This window comes from Podarcis muralis, chromosome 5 (assembly GCF_964188315.1).
Source record: "Podarcis muralis chromosome 5, rPodMur119.hap1.1, whole genome shotgun sequence".
NCBI lineage: Eukaryota > Metazoa > Chordata > Lepidosauria > Squamata > Lacertidae > Podarcis > Podarcis muralis.
The window spans coordinates 78,265,359-78,290,808 of NC_135659.1; the positions used below are offsets into that span (position 1 = coordinate 78,265,359).

At 44.9% G+C, this 25,450-nt stretch overlaps 2 protein-coding genes across 4 annotated transcripts in view; one reads left to right on the plus strand and one right to left on the minus strand.

Annotated features, from left to right (window-relative positions):
• Window positions 1-11,635, plus strand: part of PLCG1 (phospholipase C gamma 1) — a 93,550-nt gene extending 81,915 nt beyond the window's left edge. For all 3 annotated transcript variants that reach the window (XM_028734999.2, XM_028735001.2, XM_028735000.2), the window contains exons 26-32: window positions 324-548; window positions 2,370-2,518; window positions 4,366-4,480; window positions 7,481-7,642; window positions 8,222-8,310; window positions 8,453-8,640; window positions 10,113-11,635. In XM_028734999.2, coding sequence (XP_028590832.1) covers window positions 324-548; window positions 2,370-2,518; window positions 4,366-4,480; window positions 7,481-7,642; window positions 8,222-8,310; window positions 8,453-8,640; window positions 10,113-10,155 — 971 coding nt within the window. In that variant the 3' untranslated portion in view covers window positions 10,156-11,635. The remainder of the gene's footprint in view (window positions 1-323; window positions 549-2,369; window positions 2,519-4,365; window positions 4,481-7,480; window positions 7,643-8,221; window positions 8,311-8,452; window positions 8,641-10,112) is intronic.
• A 900-nt stretch (window positions 11,636-12,535) lies between these two features.
• Window positions 12,536-25,450, minus strand: part of ZHX3 (zinc fingers and homeoboxes 3) — a 47,142-nt gene continuing 34,227 nt past the window's right edge. Inside the window, exons 3-4 of the mRNA XM_028735002.2 lie at window positions 21,246-24,189; window positions 12,536-20,040 (exon numbers count right to left, since the gene is read on the minus strand). Coding sequence (XP_028590835.2) covers window positions 20,030-20,040; window positions 21,246-24,042 — 2,808 coding nt within the window. The 5' untranslated portion in view covers window positions 24,043-24,189 and the 3' untranslated portion in view covers window positions 12,536-20,029. The remainder of the gene's footprint in view (window positions 20,041-21,245; window positions 24,190-25,450) is intronic.

Genomic DNA, 25,450 nt, shown 5'->3' on the forward strand with positions numbered 1-25,450 from the left:
CTTATGGTCGGTGCATCTTATAGAGCGAAAAATACGGTACTATTTAGTCATGACTCTGGTTTATCTAATTCACAACTTGAATAATCCCACTGAAGAAAAAGTGGACATAGATTCTTATGGCTTAATTTTTTATAGATGTGAAAATTGGCTCTAGATTTCTGAAGTTGATTTTTTTTTTAAAGAAATGACTAGAAATATGCATATTTGTGGAACTGAAAAGTTCTTTCTCTCCCCATTGCTCTTTCTTCTCCTGTTAAATATTGTGGTGGGATCATTCTGACCTAGGCTGTCCCATATCATTGTCTGCCCTGTTTCTTGAACAGAGATTGGCACAGACAGGGCTTGCTACAGAGACATGTCCTCCTTCCCTGAAACCAAGGCAGAGAAGTATGTCAACAAGATCAAAGGCAAGAAGTTTCTGCAATATAACCGGCTACAGCTTTCCCGCATCTATCCAAAGGGACAGCGCCTTGACTCCTCCAACTATGATCCTCTCCCTATGTGGATCTGTGGCAGCCAGTTGGTGGCACTCAACTTCCAGACACCAGGTGAGAGACCCTTTTCACTGGGCTGTTGCAGTGGTATGATGGTTCCTCTCTGTGGTGACCATAGCTTAGGGCAAGAGTATACAACATGGTACCAGCCATATGTTGTTGGACTGCAAGGCCCATCATTGGCCATGCTGGCTGGGAGTTATGGTCCACAACAGCTGGACGGCACAAGGTTGGCTAGCTCAACATAGGGCATGTCTACTTTGCAGGAAAAAGGTATTGCTTCTGCATGGTCTGGTGTCCAGCTGCTTGCATTGTTATACTACAATGAGCAAAAGCTTTTTGTGCTTGCTTATGATTGGGTGTTGGGCCAGTGGCGTAGCGTGGGGGGTGCAGGGGGGGCCGCACCGGGCGCAATATCTGGTGTTAGGGCAAATCCACGGGTTAGGGGGCGCAAATCCACAGGTTAGGGGGCGCAAATCCACGGGTTAGGGGGCGCAAATTACTTGCCTTGCCCCGGGTGCTGACAACCCACGCTACGCCGCTGTGTTGGGCCATATTTTCTTCTTCATTTGAATGTTTACCTATAAAGCCTTAAATGGCTCAGGACCAAAATACCTCAAGGACCGCCTCTCTCCATATGAACCTACCCAGACCCTGAGATCAGCATCATGAGGCCCTTCTTCACAAGAGGTCCGGAGGGTGGCAACATGAGAACGGGCCTTCTCTGCAGTGGCTCCCTGTTTCTGGAATTCTCTCCTCAATGAGGCTCGCCTGGTGCCTTCATTGCATATCTTAAGGCACCAGTCAAAAACATTTTAACCAAGCGCTTGGCTGATACTCTGTGGCCTTTGAAATGTGTCTGGGAGAGAGGGGTTGTTGGTTTGTTTTTCTTCTATTCCTGTTTTATTATATATTTTGTCTTTTCATGTTGTATTTTTATGTTGTGAATTGCCCTGTGGTCTTTGGATGAAGGGAGGTGCACAAATCAAAAAATAAATAATGATAACATTTTTTTAAAAATTGGGTTATGTCAGAGTAGCTAGGATGCTGTCTCAGAACAAATTTATATAACCTTAAAACCGGGGGTAGCCAACATGGCAACCTCCAGATGTTGTTGGACTACAACTTCCATCATGCTGACCCTGATGGGAATTGTAGTCCAGTGAAGCCTGGATGAAACTGTTTTGAGAGCCAGTGTGGTGTAGTGGTTAAGAGCGGTGGACTCATAATCAGGTGAACCAGGTTTGCTTCTCCGCTCCTCCACATGCAGCTGCTGGGTAACCTTAGGCTAGTCACACTTCTCTGAAGTCTCTCAGCATCACTCACCTCACAGAGTGTTTTTTTGTGGGGGAGGAAGGGAAAAGGAGGTTGTTAGCTGCTTTGAGACTCCTTCGGGTAGTGATAAAACAGGATATCAAATCCAAACTCCTCCTCCTCCTCCTCCTCCTCCTCCTCCTCCTCCTCCTCCTCTTCTTCTTCTTCTTCTTCTTCTTCTTCTTCTTCTTCTTCTTCTTCTTCTTCTTCTTCTTCTCCTGGCTACCCTTGCTGCAAAATGTGGGAATGGGCACACATGTGTTGAAGTCTGAAAGTAACCACAGTATTGCCTCATCCTATTCAGGTGTCAGTTGTAGCGAGCCTTTCAGTGGCAGCAGATACTTTACTGTGCCCTTCTGGCAGCATTATCAGTATGGTTAATTATCTTTGCCTTCTAAAAGAAACTGCACCTGAGGTGTTCAGCATTTTGTGAGCTGGCCAGTTAGCACTGACTTTCCTTAGGGGCCTCATTCGAACATGGGTGTTATGCCCTGAATTGTCCTTAATTGTACTCCATAGTACTGGAGCTGTTCCTCATCAAAGCCCCCTGTGCTTTTGCAGATAAGCCAATGCAGATGAATCAGGCCCTGTTTATGTCTGGAGGCCGATGTGGCTTCATGCTCCAACCAGGCAACATGCGGGATGACATCTTTGATCCCTTTGACAAGAGCACTCTACGGGGGGTGGAGCCACTTTCCATTTCCATCGAGGTTGGTGTGTTATGCTCTTCTCTGCATGCCTGCTCTAACAAAGCCTTATTTTGCCTTTGGTTTGGGTGGACATGTCCCTTCTCCTACAGCCCCAGGCTTCAGAACACTGCTACATTACCTCATGAAGAGACATTGTGTGCGTTTGTGTGTGTGTAATGCATTTATTTCTCGACCTACTTGATCCTTTGGCCCTTCCCACCACCAGCATGGAGCCCTGAGAAAGTTGCCCACAAGGGAATGCAACTCTTGGGTGGAAATATTTCCTCCACTTACCATTTTTCATACCATGCACTGAAGTGCTTCCGCCACTAGAGGTCCAGAGGGTGGCAACATGAGAACGGGCCTTTTCTGCAGTGGCTCCCCACTTGCAGAATGCTCTCCCCAGGGATGTTCATATGGTTCCTTCATTATACACCTTTAAGTGCCATGCAAAAACATTCCTCTTCAACCAGGCCTTTGGCTGATTAATATTCTATGGCCCTTTCAAGGTGTTTGTTTTGGTGGGGGCGGGGGTAATTGTTTTGATTTGTTTTTGTTTTAATTATTTGTTTGTGTTTTTTATCCTGTATTTTTTATCTTGTGAAGCGCCCTGAGATCTTTGGATGAAGGGCGGTATAGAAATTTAATAAATAATAACAGTAATTTTGTAAACTGAGGCTCTTCTCTCCTATCAAACAAATCACCAAATGTTGAGTCTGAGGTGCTTTTGTTTCAGCCGGAATAATGATGGACCATCTTACATCAGTGTGCTGAGTAGCCCTCTAGAGATGGAACCAAATAGTCAATGCCACCCAGGCAAAAATTCAGCAGCGCAGATTGACTTGAAATAGATGACAAAAGGGAGCAGAGGCACACCAGGACTGCATGGTGGGGGGGTGGAGGGGAATTCTATGGGGGCAGAAAAATGGCAACATGCAACCTTTTGCCACCCATAGGTGGCACCCTCCACTTAGAAACCTCATGCGTTCTGTATTTAGCTGGGGCTCAATGTAAAAGCATTGTTGTGACTCTGGCTTCATAACTTAAGTCAAGTGCAAAGCAGGGGAGCAAAGAGCAAGGTGATTTGTTTGTTGCTCCTGTCCTGGCACACACCACCAATGCTGTCATTCTGTTGTCATTCTACTTTAATTTAGAATGAAAAGGGCATATGAGAGGCAGGACAAAAGATTTCTAAATCCTATCTAGGGTTGTTCATGCTGATTGGGATTCAGTCTTGATCAACCAGCCACTGAAAGCATGGGACTAAGTTAGTTATGACTGACTTGTTCCAGCAGCTTCAGTGAGACTCGCAGTGTAGTCCCTGTGCATGTTTGCTTGGAAGTAAGTCCAGCTGTATCCGATGGGACTTCCGCCCAGGCATGTGTACATGGGATCAGGGCCAGTGACTTTAGGCTCTTTCATAAGATATCAGATGGGCAAATGCCTGTAAAAGTTTCTCCTCCATTTCTGCATTTTTAATGCCATCAAGTCAGATCCTGTGTAGACTTCAGTTCTGTACCCACCATGTGAGGACCATGTGAGGAGAGTAAACCTCTTGTTTGTGCAACCTTAGCCTCCTGGGGATGAGATGAAACACCCGTGCATCACTTTTGCACCACATGCACCTGTCAATAGGTGTTGGCTCTCAACAGACTTACTATGTCTTGTTGGAGAAAGCTGTCCAGGGGACACAACCAACTGTATTTAGTTTCAATGGATGAAACATTTTGTTTGCTTTGAAAATGCTGTCTGTGCTGGAGTTACCTCACTTGATCGACGAATGGGCCTGCTGCTGCAGTGTGCATAGCCATTCCTCAAAGTGTGCAAAGCAATGGCCTAATTTTGTCTTCCCTACCTGCCCTGCGTAGGTCCTCGGGGCACGACACCTTCCGAAAAATGGAAGAGGGATTGTTTGCCCCTTCGTAGAGGTTGAGGTGTCTGGAGCTGATTATGATAACGCAAAGCAGAAGACCGAGATGGTGGGTGAGTATCCGAACTACCCAAAATTCAGACGGGTTGCAAGGCATGACAGTGTTGTTTGTAAGTCCAAGCCAGGGCCGGATTTAGGTTTGATGAGGCCCTAAGCTACTGAGGGTAATGGGGCCCTTTATATGTCCAGTTGTCCTTTGTCAACAACAAATTGTCACTGTTTTTTGTGTTGAATATATGCTATATGGTAATTTATGGACCTAATAGGTATCTAAAGCCATTTGCACATGCAGAATGTAGGCACCCTATATACAGAAATGAGCAAACGGGTGATATTTTAGGGAGCAGGCTAGCAGACGGGGCCCATTACTTACAGCATAGGAGCCTACACAACACAAAACACTGTTGCTGTATGTGGGTTTTATTTTATTTGTTTTTTATCTTCTATTTTGGAAATATACATCTAGGTTTTTTTTCTAATTTTTTTGGGGGGACCCCAAGAGAGTGGGGCCCTAAACTATAGCTTGATTAACTTATATGTAAATCTGGCACTGGTCCAAGCTAAGAAGAGGGCCTCGAAATATTCATTACTCCTGTCAATCCTGTAAACCGACTTCCTTCTCATCCCCAGACGTATATGTGTACTTTACATTAGGGGTCCCCTTCCTGTTGCTCTCTTACTCTGGCCTCATGCCTTCAGCTCAGTGTGTGAAGACAAGATTTTCAAAGATTTGCTGTAACACTAGCCAGTCCCAAGCACACTGCGGCCTCTTTGAGGTGGCAAGAAGTGTTTCCTGTTCACTGAACCAGCTTTCTTCTCATCGCCAGAAGTATATGTGTACTCGGTGACCTGACGTTTGGGGTTTCTTCCTGTCACACTCCTTACCCTGGCCCCTGGGCTGCTTTTTCTCATGTCTCAAAATCATTGTGTGAAGGTGAGGTTTTCTGAGCTTCGTTCTAGCACTGGCCAGTCTGTGATGTGGCAAGGAGTGTTTCCTGCTCACTTGACATGCAAGAAATGCTAGGCAAAAGAGGGGGTGGAAACCGCTCTGGTGCCAAGAGTGGAAGCTACAGTCCGCTGCAGAAATGAGATCGTGTAGTAGCAGTAGGGACACAGGTGGCGCTGTGGGTTAAACCACTGAGCCTAGGGCTTGCCGATCAGAAGGTCGGTGGTTCGAATCCCCGCGGCAGGGTGAGCTCCCGTTGCTCGGTCCCTGCTCCTGACAACCTAGCAGTTCGAAAGCATGTCAGAGTGCAAGTAGATAAATAGGTACCGCTCCGGCAGGAAGGTAAAAGGTGTTTCCGTGCGCTGCTCTGGTTCGCCAGAAAGTGGCTTAGTCATGCTGGCCACATGACCCAGAAGCTGTACGCCAGCTCCCTCGGCCAATAAAGCGAGATGAGTGCCGCAACCCCAGAGTCGGTCACGACTGGACCTAATGGTCAGGGGTCCCTTTACCTTTTAGTAGCAGATTGCTTGATATGCATTAGATTACTGAGGTGGCTGGAAAAGAAATGGAGACATGGAGTTGATTGTACAAATTGGCCTAGTCATCAATAAGGAGCCGGTTTGTGCAGCCCTGGCAAGTTCTTGGAGCATTTTGTCCTGTGTTAATGAAGAAACACTTAAGAAGCCTCGGAGAATGCTGTGTCTCAGTAAGACAGGAAAGAGTCCAAGATCATCATCTTAGGAGGGAAGTGGGGAAAATGGCAGGTGAACTGTGACACTAACTGCAGCAATAAATGTGCCATACATGCATGTTTGTGGTAGCTTAAGTTTGAGATCCCATCTGATTGCATTGGATTTGGAGTTGAACAGCTTGGCCTCAGGTCTCTGCTCTGCCCTGAACTCGGTTGCATGGACTGGGCAGGTCTCAGTTTAGCCTCATTGTGGAAGGCAGTTAAAGTGGTGACAATTTTGGACAGCTCTCTGAAAAAATTGCACCCTTTTCCACATACCTGTCTATGATGTGCACCACCTGCTCTTCCTTGATGATGGGTAACAACAGATCCCATTAAGCTGGTGCCACAAACACATGTGAACGCTCCTCTTAGAGGCAGCACCCCTATTCCAGGCAAACAGGTTGGTGCTTGGTGCTGTGGAACAGCTGTGAGATTCTGGAAGATGGTTAACAAAGGATTAGGGATGCAGGAAGGTGGGCATTCCCATCAGGTACTTGCAAAGGTCACAGGGCTTTCATGGTTTCTTGAATGAAGGCATGCAAGAAAACAGTCACTCCCCTCTCCCGAATTGAAGGCTTGCTCTGGGAGGGGGGACCGTTCAGGATGAGGGTCTGCTCCATTGAGAGGACTGTTGCCCCCACTCCCCAGCAGCAACCCTTCAAGCCACACCCTATACAAAACCATGGAGAATACAGCTCTCCCCCCCCCCAAAAAACTTCATTTTAAAATAGCCCCTTATGTAAAGCAATGGGCTGGTCTTCTACATGCTGTGAAGGGTGGTAGATGGAAGCAGCATCAAAATGAGGTGGGCATAAGGGAAAGGATTTGTTGAATTTACTAATTGAACTGGAATGCAAAAAAGGGAGGTGTGAGGAGGTCAGGGAAACAAGTGAATGAAAGACAAGATATGGAAAGATTGATTTGTTTTTAATTGTTATTCTATTTTTTCTGGTTTTTGTATTTTCTTTTTTCTTTTTTTTACTTTTCTTGTATTATTGTAATTTTGTTTGAAACTTTAATAAATATTATTTAAAACAAAAACAAAAACAAAATGAGGTGGGCATTATTAGAGGTGGCTTGTAGCTGTTTTTAATTCTCACCTGATTTGTACTGAGGGCAGGGTTCACTAACTTTAAACTGAGAAGGTTAACAAATGGATGTGAAGAACTGTGGCCCATTTAAAAGTGCTGCTGTGGAAGTTAATTTCCAGAGAGTAGTTCTGTAATCTGTTGTTGACAAAGGAGTTCTGCGACACCAGAGACTTAGCAGCTTACTGTGGATTAAGCTAAACGACTCTTAAAAGTATTGAACTACTTTCTTTTTAAAATACCGGAAATGATAGACATTGTATGTATGTTTTTTTATTTTATATAGTGGACAATGGCCTGAATCCTGCCTGGGCTCATAAGTCATTTCACTTCCATGTCAGTAACCCAGAGTTTGCCTTCTTACGGTTTGTTGTGTATGAAGAGGATATGTTCAGCGACCAGAACTTCTTAGCTCAGGCCACATTCCTGGTTAAAGGCCTGAAGACAGGTATGTGGTTGAAAGGTGTTTCCAATATCTTTGGAAGCACATTTCTGCTGATAAGATTCATGGGAGCATAGATGTTGTCGTGCAACCAGTGAAAAGTTGCTTTGTAATAAATTGTAAACGTCTGTTGTTAATTGGGTGAAAAAAGCAAGGCTGCAATCCTAACCACACTTAATTTGGGAGCAAATTGGGGAGTCACTCCCTGCAAAGCATAATCTGTAGCCAACACGTGTTTTTGGTTTATTGATTGTGGTTTGACATAAAATAAGCCAGGGATGGTAGTTTGCTTACTTTGCGCCTAAGGCAGTGATGGCCAAACTTGGCCCTTCAGCTGTTTGGGGACTACAATTCCCATCATCCCTGACCACTGGTCCTGTTAGCTAGGGATGATGGCAGTTGTAGTCCCAAAACAGCTGGAGGGCCAAGTTTGGCCATCACTGGCCTGAGGAGTGAAAAGACCCTTTTAGACACAATCATAGTAATACAGTAACTTTGGTTTGCCATGATGTGTGAATGGGGCCAGTGAAACTACGTGACTGCAGTTAGTTGGCTCCCATTGTAGCTCCTTTTGTTGTCTTTTAGGGTACCGAGCCGTGCCTTTGAAGAACAACTACAGTGAGGATCTGGAACTGGCTGCCTTGCTGGTGGAAATCGATATCACCCCTGGCAAAGTAAGTCTTGCGCTCTTTAACTATTGATGGAACTGTGCAGCGTCCTGCAAAAGTCTCCCTAAGCTGAGGTTGAAAAAGTTGAATATGTGACAACTGTCTTGTCACGACTTTAAAAAACTTATTTCTCTTTTTGATTCTGAAGCAGGAGAATGGGGAGATTAGCCCCTTTGGAGCTTCGGCCTTCCGAGACAGGTCAGCAGATTCTCCAAGCCAGCAGGCGGGAGGCAGAGCCAGAGAAGGATCCTTGGAAGCCCGATATCAACAACCATTTGAAGATTTCCGGATGTCACAGGAGCAGCTAGCAGACCACTTTGACAATCGAGACAGAAGGTGAGTTCAGTGGGGATCAGGTGCTCTGGATATTCAAGGTAGAACTGATATTCTTAAAGTCAGGTAATGTCTCCTAGTCAGTCATTTGGGAATTGACCATTTATGGTGGTGAGCTTCAGTCCCTTCTACAGGGCCAAGGTGTCCTTACGTATTGCGGAGTTTGAAATGTTCCATAGCATAGGCAGCCTTTGTCTTAACGTATTATTTCCCATGGGAAGCTTAGACTTGCAACTGAGCCATGCATGCAGAAGGGAAAATGTTTTGCTTTTATAAGGTTGCCCTTGCAAAGGCCAGTAAGCATGCACCCAGATAGGAGAATTATCATTTTTCTTTGTTTTGGGAAGAGGGTTGATTCTGCTGGAATGCCAGCCTTCCCTGACAGGGAAAGCGAGCCCCCTCACTGCCTGCAATGCTGCCAGCATCCCAAATGATTGTGGCAAGGGGCTGCTGAGTTCTGCAGGGATATGTTGGGCAAGAGGAAATGTCGTGCTTTCGACCACCTCCCCCACAAAAGCCACGAGCTGGCTAGTCCCATGGGAACAGGGAACATAGAGGTCTGCTCCCATTGCATGCCTCTTGGGGATGGCACTACACATACTGAATGGAACCCTTCTCATTCTCTGAATAGCCCTGATGCACTGTTCCCATGTGTGGCAGTGGGAGGGTGGGAACAATGGCCTAGGGCAGCAGGGCAACTCCCATCATCCCTAGCTAGCAAGGCCAGAGCTCAGGGATGATGGGAGTTGTAGTCCAACAACATCTGGGGACCCGCAGGTTGAGAACTGCTGGCCTAGGGGGTCTCATTCTGCATGCAAGAGATGTATCATCAAATGGGGAAGTTTTCAGTGGTTTCCCCTCAAGTGGAAAAAAATATATCAAATTATCAGGCAAAATATTCCCTGTTCAAAATTGCCATGGCAACAGCTCCTCATGAGAAACCATAGCATCAAAAAGTAAGAATCGAGCCTCAGAGACGGCAGGTGCTAGCTGCTAACAGCCAGTTCACATATCGATCATTTCCCCATCATAAAAGATGCTGTAAATTTATCTGACTATTCTAGAGTAAATGCATGACTAAACTTTGGTACCCACCCACCAACGTCCCATAAGGTTAGTAGGTGCCAGTGTGTTGTGGTGGACAATGTGTTGGGTTTGGATAAGACCTGGGATTAAATCCTGGTACACAAGATGGCCCCGACTGGTCAGATCCCTGCCTCTCCAGCTCACTTTCCTAATAAATGGCTGTAAAGATAAAAAGAAGGAAACCTTGAAGTTTCTTGGCGAAAGGGCAGGATGCAAAGGTGGATAAAACAAAAATGCCATTACATTTTCCTCTCAAGAAAATCAGCACAGTGTCACTAGATACGTGGCTCTTGAAGAAATCCCTCAATGCACTTCCAAATGTAACTTGCATTTTTATAGTCTGCTGGAGAGCTGTATTGTTTTTCAACCCCTTTCCCCCTTTCCTGCAGGGTCCTGCGAAAGACGCGGGTGAATGGGGACAACCGCCTCTAACCCAACCTTTGCCTGCTGTAAAGCACCCTCCAGTGCTTGTGATTCTCACGGATTGCTGTGAACTGGTTTCTATGGAAACGTCACTGCTTTGGCCTACTTTCAGGCAGCTTTTCGAGTTTCTCTTCCGAAGGGTGTTCAAGTGGAGAATTTTTTTAAAAAAAGAATCTACGAATCAATGGTTTCATTGTCTTGACCATGACCTGTAACAAAAACTCAACAGCAACAAAAGACCCTCTGCACCAAGCCGTAAACTTAGGTGTGCTGAACGTGTATGTCTTTGTCAGTACCCAAGGCTGGATGCAGTGGCCTCTCATCGACAACCTTCTTCCCCAAGACTGTAGTTTATAGAGAGGATAATGCCCTCAGAGCTGTCCAGCAGAGCCTACAGGACCTGGATCTATCTATCGTATTATTATTATAGTTATTAAACTCCTTAATCACAGCCTGTGCACAGAATGTGAGGTGATTTCCATGGCAGAAGGAAGTAGGAGTGTTTCTCGTGGTAGTTAAGCACAATCCTGGTAGGACCTACCAGGCCCGGCCTCTGTGGCCATCTCAAGCTATGCAAGGCCCTCGAGTCTGTCTTTTCCCAAACAAAATGTTACTAAAAGTGGATCATGTATTGCATTAGCTACGTTTTTAGGCACACATAGTGGCCACCTATATAATCTTTCTTTGGGTGACCAGTTCATTGAAAAGTGTGAAGCAGAATCACATGAAGACTACATTCTACTGTTTAAAAGTGACTGAGATATAAAGGGTTGAGGAGGGGAGGGGAAACCTGAGCCAAAGGCAGCTCTGCAGGAGTTAGAGCTCTTGCCACTGAAACAAATTTTTTTTCAACTTGCTTCCTGTTCTGTTGAAGTTCAGCCATCACTAATGGGGCCGGTATGTGCAGCAGAAGCTATGGGCTCTTGCGCCTGGTCTCCCTGAAGAGAGGCACTGTGGCTGTGGCCAAAGTTTCCAGGCCAGGAAAACTACAAAAGGCAATGTTCACTTGCTCTGTGACTTCACTGTTGGGGCAGGGCGGTGGGGCAGGGGGAGACTTCTGCATATTGACAAATCATCTCCCCCTTTCCGAGGAAGCCGCTACCAGTGTCCATGGACTCAGGCCACAGGAATTAGGCCATCTTCTTCCTTCTGTGGTTGAGCAGGTGGGGGCAACTTTAACCAGTCATTTCATGTTGATGTGGCAGCAGTGATAGTTGTGCTGCTGTGCTTTACTAGAGAAGCTATACCACCCTTCCAACAGAACTGAGTTGTTTTTATTTGGGCTTCCCAGATAGGAGCAGGGGGCAAACATGCTCCAGTCTCCAAAGGCAAGTTCCATTTTCTGTGGCAGTATTTTACTATATATTGTTTGACTCTCTTATGAGGAGCAGAGTCCTGCCTGACTCCTCCTGTCCTATGGATTCTGATCAGCTGGCTGTTGGCTGGGACGGATCAGACTGCACAATAAAAAATTCCTCAAGTAACTTTATTTTAGTCTTTCCTTGTGTTTTTGTTTGGTGGAAGCCCCAAAGCCCTGCCTTTGGAATACTTCACTGAGATGAAGAGCTGCTTTCACATGTGACAAATTTCCAGGCTGGACAACCCTTCCCACTAATTGGGTGGCGCTTAAGTGCTTCAAGGAAATTCAATTGCAAGGAAGCTTGCTTAAAAAATGGAACAGAAGAAGAGCCTGCTGGATCAGGGCAATGCCCCACCTAGGCCAGCATCCTCCTCTCACAGATGCCTGTGGGAAACCAGCAAGCAGGATTCGACCACAAGAGCATTCTTGCCTCTGGTGGTTTCCAGCAACTGGAACTGCACACAGAACCACAATGTATGTGGCTTACTGTAGTTGCCTGCTTATAAGGGACAGGAAAGTGGATGGAGCAATGGACTGTCAACAATGGAGGTGTGCAAATAAACCAAATTGTTCAAAAAGCGGCAGCTTATATTGCAATTTAGGACAGTTGGATGGACTAATAAACTACACAGCAGGGTAGTGAGTTATTTAAATGTCAATACACCTGTTGGGGGCAGAATCATTTTCTCATCTCATAACCAGAGTTTGGAACTTTGCACTCGCCAAATCACACTCCAAATCCAGCTACAACATAGTGACAACTTTATGGAAGGAGCCACTGTGGCTGTAGTGTTAATAGACTGTCAGACTAGGGCCAGGGAGACTCAGATTCAAGTACACCCAACATATAATTCATGGGATGAACTTGGGACCTACCTCACAGGGTTGTTGGTGAGGGTAAACTGGAGGGTGAGGGCCCATGTACACTGGAACTCCTCAAAGGTGGTATATAATGAAATAGACAAATTCAGAGAAAATTAGCAGAATGCAACAGGCATCGCTCCCACCAAGATTGACAAGCTACAAATGTGCTTTCCCCCCTCGTCGTTTATTAGGAACAACCAAAAAGGTCTCATATCACCAAACTGTACAAGCAAGCTCTTCCCACCCTCATAGCCACATATACAAAATGAAGGGAAACTTGCAGTTCACTTCGCAGAAGTGGCGTCATTGCTGAAAAGGAGCGAGTGCCATCATACCAGGAGCCAGTTCCCTCTGGCCAAAGGAGAACTGGCATTCACCCACACCAACACCTTCAGCTTTTTCCTCTTCAAAAAGTTTTACCAAAAGTACAAAAAGAATCCAATTTTTCTTCACGTAGTTTGTAAGTTAGCCCCACCCCCTCTTTCCCCAATACAAAAGCAGACCACCACCCACCCAAAGCTTGGTGCTAAAGGCCCCTTTTCAGCTACATTACAGCAACCTTGTGGATAAACCAAATTTCTATGGTGCATTAGAAGGTGCAATTTACAACAGTTTTCCATCAGCTTTGAAAGTCAGTAAGTGTTGCGGTCTGCTTTATGAGATAATTTCACCGAAGTTGAAGAAAAATGGATAATAATAAGTTATTACCCCACCCATCTGACTGGGTACCCATAGCAAAAACATCCTAAAGATAGAAACTATCCAGGAACATCTGCAAATGTTCTTACTCATTTGTTCCAGGCATTCAGGTTACCTGCTAGGATTTTCCCATAATAAGAAAAGCATGGTAGGGATAAAACCAAGAGGTGGGGGAAAGGAAGGAGCTCTAATTCAGTAAGAGCAACAATTCTTGCTCTGGCACAGACTGCTGAGAGGTCTTTTTCACTTGAGAAAACCCCACTGTTTGCATGCCCTTATAATAACTTTCATTTTTTAAATAAAACATATCCTTCATCAACATGATCCAGACATCATCTGTCATTATCAGAAGACCTGGAAATGAGAAACAGGCGAAATGGCATCAAGTAAAAGTAGGAGCCCTAAATTTTTATGGACTTTCCTCTACACACACACACACACACACACACACACACACACACACACCCATCCAGTAGGCCAGCTGCCATTTGTCTCTTCCCAATTTGCTTTACAGATTCAGAGGCACCCAGCCAGTGTGGCCAATGGGCAGGCATGATGGGTGTTGCAGTCCAATGGCAGCTGGAGGGGCACAGGTTGAGAAAATTGAGAGCAAATTATGGAGAGGCTCTGTGTGTGGGGGGGATGCATTCTCCATATTGTGCATGCCTGTTCAAATATTAGATTTCTGAGACAAGCAAAACAATGCTTATACACTAGGGCTGGGCGATATCTAGTTTTCAGCTACACATCATGATATACCAATATATCACGGTGTCTGAAATAAGGATGCAGTTACAGTTGTAGAGGCATAGGCTGGCTTCATGATTTTTCCTGCATTGTGATATTTGCTGGTGCCAGCTCTTGTGATTCGCTGCCTTATGCATGAGGCAGCTCTCTCTCTCTCTCTCTCTCTCTCTCTCTCTCTCTCTCTCTCACACACACACACACACACACACACACAATTCACAATATGTTGCCGTGTCAAAAATTATGAAACTGATATCACAATATGGTCTTCAAACTGGTTTTGGATGATCTATCAATCTACCGCCCAGCCCTTTTATACACACTGAATTATTAACACATGAATCCAGTTCTGACAGGCTTGTGCATTTTCAAAGCTGGTTTCAGGGTTGGGGTTTCCTTAGGTCTATGAGGGAGCCATTCATTTACTGCTAGTATAATGGAAGAGATGCACTGACACTATGTTTACATCATTCCTTGACCTAGAAGCTTTCCTGCTAGCCACATAGAGAGAGAAAGTTGCACAAAGGAAGCTGCCTTATACCTCATCAGGTAGATTCCCTCATCTGGCTCAGTTTGGTCTATTCTCATCAGTGGCAGCTCTCCAAGGTCTTTGACAGCACCTGCTGCATATCTGAGATTGCAGGGGTTGAATCTTGGACCATCTGAAGACAAAGCATACACTCTACCAATGAGCTGTGGGTCTTCTCCTACATACAGATCTCATTCAGTTCAACAGAGGGCGCACAGGATAAATTCCTAGCAGCTCACAAGGGCTTGCCTCTTTGCAAAGAGGCTAAACAATCCGCCTTCACAAGCAGAGCTCATTCTACTGGTGAGCCTCACGCACACCAGCCCATTATTAAGAATTTTACAGTGTGCTATTCCCATTCCAAAGGGTGGTTCAACTGGCTTTCAGTTTTAAAAACAACAACTAGCAGAAGTTTCACTAGGAACCAGGAACAGATGAAATTAAGATTTCAAGTATGACTAATAAATACCACATGAAGAGACACTGTGTGCTTGCAGCTGAACACACTCCAATCCCTTCCCTTGATCTAAAAACATTTTGCATTCTGGTTCAGAATGCTTTGCATCTCCACATTTCATCTGTCATGTGCCTATTTTGTATAAATGGAGGGGGGAGGAGATTTTTTTAAAAAGGTTTCAATTATGAACAATGGTTTCTAAGACCTTGTGTATGTATGATCTTGCCTGGCACTATTTCCAAACTCTGAAACCGTCAATGATGGCACTAGCTGCAATGCTATGCCATCATTATGTCAAGATTTATTTGATGAGATAGCCATATGGAGTGTCATTGTCAAGTCAAAGCATCTACTGAGCACCTCCTAATCTCACAGCTTGAGCAATGCCAAGAGAGCCAGTCAACAAGTTATTGTTTATGCAAAAGCTGTACCACTAGTATTAATCCTGATTTCACTAAGCCAATACAGATGCCAAGTTTGTGTTAATATGATGGTGTGGCTCTGTTCAACTCAAAGCTAGTGTGGGGTAGTGAACACCACATTGAGCTGGGGCTGGGGAGGCTTGGGTTCAAATTCCTGCCCAAGAGGTGACCTGGAGTGAGCAAACAATGCCAAGACTGAACTAGTGGCCAACTAGATGCTGTTGGACTTCAGCTCCCATCAGCCCTTGCCAATGGTCAAGGGTGATGGGAGTTGTAGTGCACCAACATCTGGAGAGATATTGGTTGCCCATGCCTGCCTTACAGGTTGTTGTGATGGGAGGGGAGACACACATGCACACGGACTAACTCGACAGGGGAGGAAGAGTAAACGTAAGGTCATAATGCAAGTTCAAAAGTAAGCCAATGAGCCAAAATAAATTAATGTAATTATGTTTGCAAAGCTGACTGACGGGCTTGAGTACTTTGGTTCCTACCCAAGTACTTTCCCTCCTGCGCTTGTGAAATGTGGGGGCAGGAGCAGAATGCAATGTGAAGAAGCAGATAAATGCTTTCAGAAAATGAAACACATAAATAAAACATCCTCAGTGCACCAAGAAACCCAGCTCCTAAGTGCCTTGCCTAACTGCCCAGCATGTAACAGTGTCTACAACTAGCTAAGCAGCCACATCTCCAACCCAAGTGCTCCAATATCCTTAGGAGAGGTGTGAGGATAACATTTTTCCACTGAAAATTCTACAATGGTACTTAATTTTCTAGCTACAACTGAGACTGATTCATGTAGATAAATCAGTGTAAAAAAGACTTGTCTTACCACCAAACGTCCAATCTCTGTCAAAATTAGCTTTTGTATTGTGGGGTGGGGTAGAGACCTACAACTCATTCTCCAGACAAAGACTCACAAAAATGACAAGCCTCTTTGAATTAGGAAGCTGTTTTATACTGAGTCAGACCACTGATTCATCTAAGCAGCTCTCCAGGGTCCCTTCGGTATGCAAAGCTTCTTCCAAATTTTCTACATAGTTCAAGAGTTGGAACGTCTTACTACAAAACCTGTGCAAAATTGTGGCGATGCTTCTTGTGACATGAAACACAGCTATGAAACCACTGGGGAGATCAACTAAAACTCTACGGTTTTGCTAGAGAGAGGAAGCAAGAGGATGCATTAGCTCATAGCATCCTCTCTTTGGAATCAGTCCTGTCTTGCAAACTCAAATTAAGGTACTGAATATGGCTTTAAATTGGGTACAGGTCAGCAAGTCAAGTCCCAATTATGCTCCTCTGTCCACCTTTGCTCTGGAGAGAGGGAGTTGTGTGCCCCCATTGGAATCCACATGCCCAAAGCTAGTCAGTCGTTGGATCAGACACCAATGTGGTAGGAACCACCATGAACTGTGCGTTCAACTGATCCATGCTATATGACTGCACTGCAGACTGGTACAGCCACACGGCTAGTACGTGCAATGTTTTAGGAGTGTTGTTGGTGTGTGACTGTTGCATACACCAGGGATGCTCTGCCACAGTTCCAGCCTAAATGATAATCAATTTAAATACCTACTTAGTTACAAGCTAACGCAGAGTCCACTGAAGTTGCAGGTCTGCAAACCGCAAACCTGAACTCAAGGCTTGCAAACCAAGTACATCATATAAATGTCTGATCTGCTATTACAATTGGCTACTCTAATCGTACACCCAGTTACATGGAACTGGGTCTCTCTGACATCCTGCTTTCTGAGTAAGGATGTTGAACATCACAGCCTTAGGAATCCCTTCACCCTGCCATCCTTAGGTAGACCTCAAGACACCCACTTCAAATTTGATGCTAATTCCTTTTAACTGCTCACAGAACTATTTTTCCCTCTTAAGAGCAGAGTGAGATTTCCAATTACACAGCAATCTGTACATGTACATTTTTAATATTGATGCTATGCATAAAATACCGGTAACTGCATATATGTACTGTATATGTGTATACTTAAAACAAACCTGTATGTATGTAGGCATAGAAAAGCAAGGATATAGACTGCCAAGAACTGTTCCTGTGCCACCCCCATTGAAGTGAATGAGGTTGCTCTTTCATTTGAGAGCTTTGGCTTCATTCCCATTCACTCCTATAGCAGTGGCCTACAATCTCCTTTGAAGACTGAACCCCAAGACAATTACCCACATTTGTTCTCTGAAGGCATTGCAGTAAAAGGAAGCTACAATATTTTAGTCAAAGCTCATTGCACAAACTTTCCCTGGATCCAGGCCCCTTGCTTCTAAAGTAAACCATAAACAGGCCTGGCCATGCCATCAGTAGGTTCTAGCAGCTATCCCACACTGTTTCTCAAAAGAGCTATGGAAGTGCTAATAGGGTCATAAGGCTTCTTTCGTGTGAAAGCAGAAAGAAACTCCAGCAAATCTATCTACATCTTAAGAGTAGGTTCCTGTGTTTGAAGCTCTAACATTGCAAGCTAGCTGGGCTCCTTTTCCTACTTGAGCATGAAGAGCAGAAGCTGAACTCACAAGACCTCTTTCATAGAAATATATTTAAGCCATAGATGGCCTTCAGGTATGATACTGAAGGGGAGAGCCATGAGTCCCCACTTTGGACCTAACAGCAGAAGCAGAAAGATGAGGCCTTTTCTTTTAATATGTGGATTGTTGCTTAATATAAGCGGAGCTTGCGGACCTGCACATTCCCCCCCCCTTCTGTGCTAAAGTATCTCCTATTGTGTGCAAAAATATTTTGCATAGCGAAGGGTAGAACTGGAGCGGGATGGGGGGGGGGAGTTGTAGAATCAGGCTGGAAGGCGTGGTTTTCACAGAAACATGATACAAAGGGAAAGGGTTAAGAGGACACTGTCCCCCTCCTCACATGATGAGCTGTCACTTCAAATTGTAGCATCAGTGGTTGTGTTGTGAAAAAGATCCAAACTAAGAATCCAAGAACTCCACGCAATGTGTGCACAGCTGTATTCTGAGACTGAAAAATACCATGTTGTGCTTTAGGGGGCTTGGACAACACAAACGTACTTGTGATTTAAAGGCTCAAGATACAGTCATGCTTTTGGGGAAAGAATTCATGAGGACACGATAGCCACAAGTGAACAAAATTTAGGTGGAATGAAGTATCACACAAAGACAACCTTTCTGAACCAGAGACTTGAGATACACTCAGTACAGCAGCCTTCAATCAACACAGTGCCCCTCTAGATGTTCTGAGAGGACGATTCCGATAATCCCTGCCCATCTGGAGCAGACAGTAGTCCAAAACATCTGGGGGCACTAGGTTGGGGGTGGCTGCAACATAGGTGCAGTAAGAGAGCTGGGATTGGATCCAGTGCTACCTCTGGAGAAGATACCTGAGGTGGTTCTAAGGAAGGGAAAACTCCCCTACTTAGTGCCACCAATCTGACTCACTTAAATAAACATTATCAGCCACTACAAATAAGCTCCAGCGCATTAAATTATATTTTTTCCATACTATTAAAATAATTAAATAAAATACTTAAAAAACAAGAGGCCAAGACTTGGGTAGGTAGGGGGAGAAGCATACCTACTATAACCAGGTAAGATTAATTGTGCAATTAAGATAGCGCAAAGCTGCTTGACAAAAAAAAGGGGGGGGGCAGCAGCTCATAAATGGCTAGGAAGTCTGGGGAGAAATGGCAAAAGTTCCCAACAGATCATCCCTCTGAAATAAGGTATGGGATAGATAAAACACAATTCTGGTCCAAACACAGAGTTAGGGTAGGGGTATGCAAAATGTGATGATTGCCTACTAAATGCTTTCATGCCCCCCCCCCTTATAGTTTTCTTAATAAAAAAATTAAATTTGCTTGCCTTAAACAAGGGATCTGGATTAAGATGTGTTTTAAAAGTGCATTGATTCATATACTTGCAGATTAATTCAAGTAATAGATTCTGCTGCAGAAAAGTCTCACATTGTTTGTCACTAAAAGATGAATGAATGACAGATGCCAGAGTTTGGGATCGTTGTTGTCGTCCGAACCCCCCCCCCCCCGATTTTCACCCTACTAGCATGCATCAAATGCCCAATTAGAATGGCTGTAATTTGCCATATTCTTATTATCCTGGTTTTGTGCACAAAAACTAGGAATACTGCTCATCAGAGCTGTCCCTAAAACACACACACATGATTAGCAGCACAACCCTATGCCAACTCAGAAGTTCCATAGAGCTCAATGGGACTTGCTCCCTGGTGAGTGGGTGCCAGTTGCAGCTTTTATTTCCATACCTAGAGATTCAATGGTGAAAGGATGTCTGTCTCTCTCTTTCTGTATATGCAATGATTCAGCCTTCAGAGAACAAACACTGAAAGATTATGAATGTATTATGCCAATGATAGTCCAGTTCTATGAAACAATAACGTTTAACACAATGCCCCAGATTCATGATCCTGTTTGCAGGCCACTCGGTAATATAAGAAAAACCGATAGGAAGTTTGAAAGAAATTGTCCACTGGAAAACAAAAACGGAGAATCTATTTGAGAGAGAGGAAATTTTTGCCACTGTGGCAGTTCTGCTCCTATGCTCGACGAGGCAGCAGACTGCTAGACTAAAACTAAACATACAAAAATGAGCCCCTTCCCACACACAAAAATAAGGTCTTCTTGAGTAATCGGTTCCCTCTTGCTTAACTCCCCAATGTGCTTTACAAAAGTATGATCTTGGCATTATGGCAGTGTTTCCTCAGGACCTTCAGAGATTCAGAATGAGGCCCACAGCTGCTGAGTCTTCGCAAAGTTAGCAGCAGATCCTTCGGAGGAGGCAGGGCTGGTTCACTCCATTTCTGAAAACAACACACAGGCGTGTCACAATGCACTCTACAATACTGAAAGAATAAGCAGGCAGAAAGGCCAAGAGAGAGTTTGTGGAGTGGGGGGGGGACGGACCCACAAAGTCATTATGACCTCAGCTATTTTGAGAAGGAAGTGTTCGTTTGCTTTTTGAGAACTGCTTTAGAATGCCTGCCCAATGCTACCAGTCTGTGTGCTTAAGAAGTTGCTCTTTACCTGCCTATCTTCTGACCTTATCTGTATTATGTAGCTCCCTTTCATTTCCCCTCCTCTCACTTTTCTACCTGTAACAGACCAGAATTCCCCTCTCCTGAATGATGCAGTCTTAAAACACAGGAAACTGTGTTGGGCCACTGGACCATCTAGCTCAGTGGTTCTCAACCTGTGGGTCCCCAGATGTTGTTGGACTACAACTCCCATCATCCCTGAGCTCTGGCCTTGCTAGCTAGGGGTGATGGGAGTTGTAGTTCAACAACATCTGTGAGGACCCACAGGTTGAGAAAGGCTGATCAAGCTCAATACTGTCTGAACTCACTGGCAGCAGCTCTCCAGGGTTTCAGACAGGAGTCTCTCCACAGCCCTACCTGGAGATGCCAGGAGTTGACCCTGTCGCCTTCCACTCTACCACTGGGCTACGGCCCCTTTACCCTTTCGGAACATAGGAATCTAGACCATTTCTTGCATCGTTCAGTACTGTCTAACCAGCCTTTCTCAACCTGTGGGTCCCCAGATGTTGTTGAACTACAACTCCCATCACCCCTAGCTAGCAAGGCCAGAGCTCAGGGATGATGGAAGTTGTAATCCAACAACATCTGGGGACCCACAGGTTGAGAACCGCTGCCAGTGGCTCTTCGGGGTTTCAGATGCCTTGGAGATGCCGGGGAGTGAACCAGAGACCTCATTTGCATGCAGAGCAGATGCTCTACCACTGAACAATGGCCCTTGCTGCGCATTATGACTGAAATTCCCTTTCAGGACATTGATGTGCCAACATCTCCCATCCCCACCCCCCCACCCCAAAAAATACCTCTCAGCTCTCCATTTCTGTGAAATCTTTAGCCCCCTCTAAAAAGGGGGAGGGAAGTTATTTCCTACTGAAGTTTCATCTAATCATCAACACTTGTTTTTTTAAACCACTTTTTAATGCTGAAATGTGAAGGGCCAAATTAGCAGAAACAGTTAAGATGAAATCACTTACCAAAGTGAACGGCAGGCAGATGACTCTCCGGATCTCCAAGCTCAGAGCTGCCATCTTGACCTCCAGGCTCCCAGGATTCACTGTTCTCAGAAACCTCAGAAAAGGCATCGACTGTCCCTTTTTGACTGCCGGCTGGCTCACCAACACTTGAGGACTGATCTTCACTGCCTGTGTCTGACACTCCCCTGTTTTCTTCATCTAGCCTTTCAGCAAACCACAGCCTGATCTGTTGAGTAGTCATCTGAGTTCTCTCACACAGACCTGGGAGGTCATCTTCACAAAGCACCTTGTTCTTCTGGAAATAGTCCTGCAGGACCGCCCTGCTGGCCTCACTGGAGGTCGATAGGTCTTTAGGAAAGATACCATGCTTGTAGTTCTCATACCACCTCAAATTTCCATTTTTTAAACCATAGCGACTATCTCCAAACCAACGAATCACCTCAGTCCTGGGAAGTCCTGTATGAGAACATATTTGGTCATATTGTTCATTTGTCGGCCGCTGGGTCTGCACAAAGAGCTGCTTGAGCAAATGTCTCTGCTGAGCAGTCTTTTTAGAACTTAGCTTGGGCTTCCGGGGGTTCTCTCTTTGGACATCTTCACTCAAGCCTAGCACCTCACTTTTGCCATTTGACTCAGTCACCTTAAAGTTCTTAAGGTTGATTTTTATAGGGGTTACTTTGCGCTCTCCTGGCGTTTGAGAGCTGGTGGCTGCATCCAATGAGCCATTTTCACTGGAAGCTTTCAAGTCGTCCGAGGAGCCCTCATCTTCCCCTGAGTCGTCTTTGGCGTCATCGTCCCTCTGCCGCTCTGCGTCTTTGATCACCTGCCGTTTCCTCCGCTCCGAGAACCAGCTGTCAATCTCTCTCCTCGTCATTTTGGTTTCGCTCCTCAAACGGTCCACTTCCTCCTCTGGAGGAGAGGGATTTTGTGCAAAGCTGCTTTCCAACGCTCTGAGCTGCTCAGGAGCCCTCTCTTTATATTTTGTAGCGGAGAAATCGGGTGTCTGATGCCAGGATTGCCGACGGGCTGGGGTGTGAACAGCAGGTGTTGCTGCCAACGTGGAAGTTAATTCTGGGGTTGCTTTGGGAGAAGAGGTGAAGGTAATTTCAGGCACAGAATCTATTATTATTGTATTATCTCCAGCATGTATAGCTTTGCCACCTCTGATGTTCCTGCAATGGTACCTCCTATCGCTAAACCATTTTCGAACTTCCCTTGTACTAAGGCCTGTGATTTTCGTAAGCCGCTCCACTTCAGCATGTCCAGGAAACTGGTTCCTACAGAAGCTGTCTTTCAATGCAGAGAGCTGCTCATAAGACTTCTTATTTTTGTATATACTGGGATCTAAGAAGGCCTGTGAAGTTATAGTTGGGCAAGCAGTGAGCTGTGATGGAGCAGCACTCACCACTTTCACAGGGGACGAAGTGTTAGAAACTGACACAGTGGCAGGCGGCTTTGCTATCTGAGTCTTTGGAATGGATGTGACTGCTACTGCAAGAGATGAGGTTGTCCCTTGAAGTCCATTTGACATTATTGGTTGCGTAACCAATACACCACCCGCTCCTTCGGGTTTCCCAACAGAATGGCCAGGTAAACTGGCCTGAATGAGATGCTGAACACTACTGGGGCTTGCAACTAGGGGTGTATTTAACACTGTAATGGTGGACTGGGGTATGGACTGAATCACAGTGTTAAACATTTTCTTCCGTGCATCTTCTATCTCCTCCGGTGACCAGCTGATACCCTGCTTCAACCTCTGGGCGGTAAACCAAATCTTCAGCTGTTCTTCTGGGTACTTGGTCACAACAGTCAAATAGCAAAGCTCAGCTTTGGTAGGGTAAGGGAACTTATGGAAAGAGTTTTTCAGAAAGCTATTAGAGTCCATTGTTGCATTGTATGTTGGGATACTGCTCAGGGGAATCATTACCTTGGGAAGGGATTTTGAAGTGGGTAGCTGCTGGTGAAGCTGTTGTTGTTGTTGCTGCTGCTGCTGCTGTTGCTGCTGCTGCTGCTGCAGCTGCACAAATTGAGTGAGGCCTGCCTGCAAAACAGGTACATTTCCTATTATTGAGCCATTGACAACATGTGTTGGTTTAACTGTTCCTGTTGATGATTGGTTCACTGGCACCGGTCCATTGGTGAATGGCTGCTCGCCAACTTTTTTCTCTAGATCCTTGACCGGTTTACTAGATACGTTTTCTTTTAGCGTGTGGATTTTTTTCACTTCTGGTTTCGTTTTCATTATCTTCATAATGGGTGTTTTGGTAATGATAATTTCAGCTTGGCTGTCTTGACCTTCCTCAGGGAGGTCCCCCAGAAGGTCCTGGCTGCTGCTGGCATCTCCAATGGTTTGCTCCACAATCACGTGCTTGCCTTGTTTCACGACATTCCAGATTAAGCCAGTTTCCCCAATGTGGCACTCTGCGTTGTGGCAAGAAAGCTCTTTGTGACTGATGACCAGGAAACTGCACTGTACACACACAAAGGACGGGCCTTTGCTAAAGTCTATGTGCTCAGAATCAAGGTGACCAAGGAACTGATTAATGTCTCGAGAGCCAAAATTGCAATAGATACATCTGTAAGTATCACCATCTAAGATACCACTATGTCCATTGGACAACAGCCCATTTTTGTGATTATTGTGAACAACAGTGTCACTAATAGGCAGAGCTGCAGGAGTAACAGACTGTTGAGATCCTTCATGATCAACTCCAACAGAGCCTGGTTGCGACTCCTCCAGTGCCAGTGCTTTTGGTGGTATCATGCAAGGCGTTGTGGATTTCCTTTTGCTGGCCATTTTTACAATCAGCGAAGATAATAAAAGATTAGAGGACAGGTGCTACTTTTTGAGACTGCTTTGCAGGCTATATTCCTGAAAATCCATGATGCCCAGAAAAATGTGTGTGTCAGGAGTCTTGACAACCATTTAAGTCAGCCATTGAATCTGAGGAAACAAAAAGAATAGCATGTCAGCAAAATATTATGCTAAACATTTTCACCAGCACAACTGCAGGCTGTTTATTTCTCAGTTATATACAGTGGTACCTCGGGTTACATACGCTTCAGGTTACATATGCTTCAGGTTACAGACTCCACTAACCCAGAAATAGTGCTTCAGGTTAAGAACTTTGCTTCAGGATGAGAACAGAAATCGTGCTCCAGCGGCGTGGCAGCAGCAGGAGGCCCCATTAGCTAAAGTGGTGCTTCAGGTTAAGAACAGTTTCAGGTTAAGTACGGACCTCCAGAACGAATTAAGTACTTAACCTGAGGTACCACTGTACTGTGTTGCATATACATCATAAGATAGTTAACTAAGAAACAGTATTTCTGTTGGTCAACTGAGAAACTGAAAGCAGTTTTCTTTATAGAGTTAAGGAGAGAGAGATATGATGGCCACACATCATGGCATAGCTGATATTTTGGAGAAAACACAACCTACAATATAGGAAAGATTTAAAGTGACCCAAATTAAAGCTGTCATGGAGGTATTGTAATTTTGATTCTGCTCTACCCACCCCTCCAGGTAATGATGACTATATCTGTTTTCATTGAAGTACAATGCAGTTTTTAAATCTAAATAAAAGATGGAATAATAGTCGAAGTTTGATTTTCAGTGGGTCTACTCAGAGTATGACTAATATTGGATATCATCCATGGGGTGCAATTCATCTAATGAATTGCATTAGATGCATGAAAAATCACTATAAGACTGGCCAGCCAAGTGTGCAAGCAGTTGGTTCAATGCTGGAACCAAAAACAATTCCAGAAACTGGTGTTGCAGAGATTATACATGCTGGTTTTTGTAGCAAATGCAGGTCACAAAGACACCTTTATTTTAAAAGGAGGAAAACACTTCTTGTTTTGTTGATACATGTCTGACACATTACTCAACGAAGCAGGACAAATTAGGTGATAAGCTACAGGTTTCTCGCACAAACATTAGCAGAAGCAAACTTATAGAAACTTATATGCCTATGAGGGTGAAAGAGAAGCTTCAGAACTGATTTACACTAGAGGGGATAAGTACATGGAGGGTGGGGGGGAGACGCTTGACAGCTGAGCAAAGTCAACACACACAAGCTGAAAATTAGAAAAAGGGCTTCTCTATGCAAGTTTCCCTAGCCCCTTTTCCAGACATGTATGCACATGAACATAATTAAACTGCACTGGATATATCCATAGGAATAACTAAAGAGGGCTTTGCC